We start from the raw sequence: 2,500 nt of genomic DNA, 5'->3' as shown, positions 1-2,500 counted from the left end.
TTGGATATCACATGCTCCCGCCCCAGATGACCAATGAAATGATGGACATGACGAACAATCTTCTCAGCTACAGCATGATTCCTGGGTAGAATGATTTGCCGGCCCATGGTAGATTCGGATGCTCTTTTCTGGCCGTGTCCATTGCCTCTTCCGTGATTTAATGCTGCAATCTTGCTCGATGCTCTGATGGCACCATTCGACTTCAGATCCTTCATCTCCTGTGCATATGCCGAGCCCCGAACAATCTTTGCGATAGCCACTGTAGCTGCATTCAAATCATCAACAGTTAACCCTCCAGTCTGGACCTTCCCTTTATCTTTAATGAACTGTGTAAATCGTAAGAGCCATGCTACCTTGCGCCTAAGGCGGGTCCAATCTGAGCAGGTTATTATAAGCACTTGGAGAGGGTCTTCCATAGGATCTTTCATGGGTTCAAATTTCGAGCTTCCTTTCTTCGCCGCAACTGAATCAGGGGTCAGTTCCAGAGAGTGCACGTGAGTTTCTTTCTTCAGTTCCAGATATTCACGAGGCACAGTTCTACACTCTTGTTTCGGCCAGGAATGTTCTGGTCCCCACAGAACGTCAGGTCCACGAAGCCTACTGTGGTCAGCGGTCAGAGAAGATGCGGTCAATCCCCTTGACACATAATCTGCGGGATTCAAAGTCCCTGGCACATGAATCCAATAATGCACGGGTGAGTGCTCCTTTATTTCTTCAACTCTGTCGGCTACGAAGGTTTGAAGTCTTCGTTTCTCATTCTTTAGATAGTGCAGCACTATAACACTATCAGTCCATAAGAATGTCCTGTCAATGTTCAGTCCTAATTCTTCTCGCAGCATTTTACACACGCGAGTTGCAAGTACTGCTGCCTGCAACTCTAGTCTGGGAATACTGACAAACTTCACTGGTGCGTTTCTAGCCTTCCCCATGACGAAGGTACAATGAATCCGACCATCCGGGTACTCAGCTCGCAGATAGGATGATGCACCATACCCAACTTCTGATGCGTCCGAAAAGACATGGAGCTGCAACTTGCAGTCTCGCGGGTCACTATCTTGCAGAAAATAGGATCGCGGGATGCGCAACTCAGACAAGTAAGGTAGTTGAGTCTTTCATGACCTCCACTTTGACAAGAACTCTTCACAAAGAGGCTCGTCCCATCCAACATTAGCCTTCCACAGGTCTTGCACCAAACTTCTTGCAGCCAGCACTACAGGTGCAGCGATACCTAGCGGGTCGAGCAAGGAACAAACAGTAGACAAGATGCCACGTTTAGTCTCGGGACGGTCAAGGTGCCTTATTTTGAAGCCGAGAGTATCCTCTCCAACAAACCAAAGGGGTTTGAAGTCCTTAGCATTGTCATCGGCATCTCACCGCAGGGTGGAGTTAGCAACACAAGGGGAAGATGCTGCTCCAAATATATGTACTTGCATAACGTAAACATCAGGTGGATCTTCATAGGTACTTGTCCACCATAGAAACCTCAATGAATCCTGGTCTTCTTCACGTACACGAATCTGGTGGAACATTCCATCAATGTCTGCGGCAATAACGCAGGAGAACACCGGCTAAACTGTTGGTCATGTCTGGCCCGCTCAGCAGATTCTTGTTAAGCGAGGTCCCTTCATACTCGGCTGCCGCATCAAAAACAATACGCACCTTTCCAGGCTTGGTAGGGGAAGTTACCGGGTGGTGTGGGAGGTACCAATGGGTACTGGATTCCTTAGCTAACTCCTTCTCATACAACTTGCGAGCATATCCACTACTGATGTAACTGTCCATTACCTCACGATACTTGATGGCCATCTCTTCATTCCCGGACTTCATCAGGCGACGTCTCAGGGACTCTAAGCGCTGTCTGGCCATGACAAGATTATTCGGAAACCAGTGCTCATCCTTCCTCCAAAGAACGCCCACTTCATAACGTCCATCCACAAGACGTGTGGTGTCTTCAATTAATTGCATCGCTCTCTTGTCTTCAATCGAGAGGGGCTTCTCTCCTGACTTTACTGTTTCACAATCTTCAAGTTTCCAGAATTTTTCAATGAGGTCGACAGGCTTGTGATCAACCGAAACAAAGTTCACTAAGACTCCCTGGGGATTCCTAGCACCATAGCAACCGCAAATACACCAACCCAGGGGGTAACGACAACCATAAAGTCCTTTCCTTGCATCTTTAGGGACTCGAACTTCTTTCTGTATGTGTGCATAGGGGATGTTGTTTCCCACAAGAATGGGCACTCTCTTAATATCAACTTCTGGGAACTCAATGTCACACAAGTGAGAGTGATTGCGGACATCAATTCGCTCTGGCAAGGCTCGCTGTGACTGGTTGAGGTCAGGTAGAACATAGGCCTCAGAAAACTCAATACTTTCTCCAAAACTCTCCACGGAACTCAAGGTAAAAGAAACTCGATTAGGCTCTAAAACCTTGCAACTGTTCGTGATTGTATTAATTCCAATCTGCTCAGGTATTCCTTGTATACCAAGATGATCAACT

At 47.3% G+C, this 2,500-nt stretch overlaps 2 protein-coding genes across 2 annotated transcripts in view; both read right to left on the bottom strand.

Moving 5' to 3' along the window:
* Positions 1-929, bottom strand: part of LOC138048423 (uncharacterized) — a 1,800-nt gene extending 871 nt beyond the window's left edge. The window contains exon 1 of the mRNA XM_068894615.1: positions 1-929. This exon is cut by the window's left edge and continues 871 nt beyond it. Within this exon, the coding sequence (XP_068750716.1) occupies positions 1-929 (929 nt within the window).
* A 604-nt stretch (positions 930-1,533) lies between these two features.
* LOC138048422 (uncharacterized) overlaps positions 1,534-2,500 on the bottom strand; it is a 1,569-nt gene continuing 602 nt past the window's right edge. Inside the window, exon 2 of the mRNA XM_068894614.1 lies at positions 1,534-2,500. This exon is cut by the window's right edge and continues 37 nt beyond it. Coding sequence (XP_068750715.1) covers positions 1,534-2,500 — 967 coding nt within the window.

The sequence above is a fragment of the Montipora capricornis genome, chromosome 5 (assembly GCF_036669925.1).
Source record: "Montipora capricornis isolate CH-2021 chromosome 5, ASM3666992v2, whole genome shotgun sequence".
Taxonomy (NCBI): domain Eukaryota; kingdom Metazoa; phylum Cnidaria; class Anthozoa; order Scleractinia; family Acroporidae; genus Montipora; species Montipora capricornis.
This window is presented reverse-complemented; position numbering and strand designations above follow the sequence as displayed.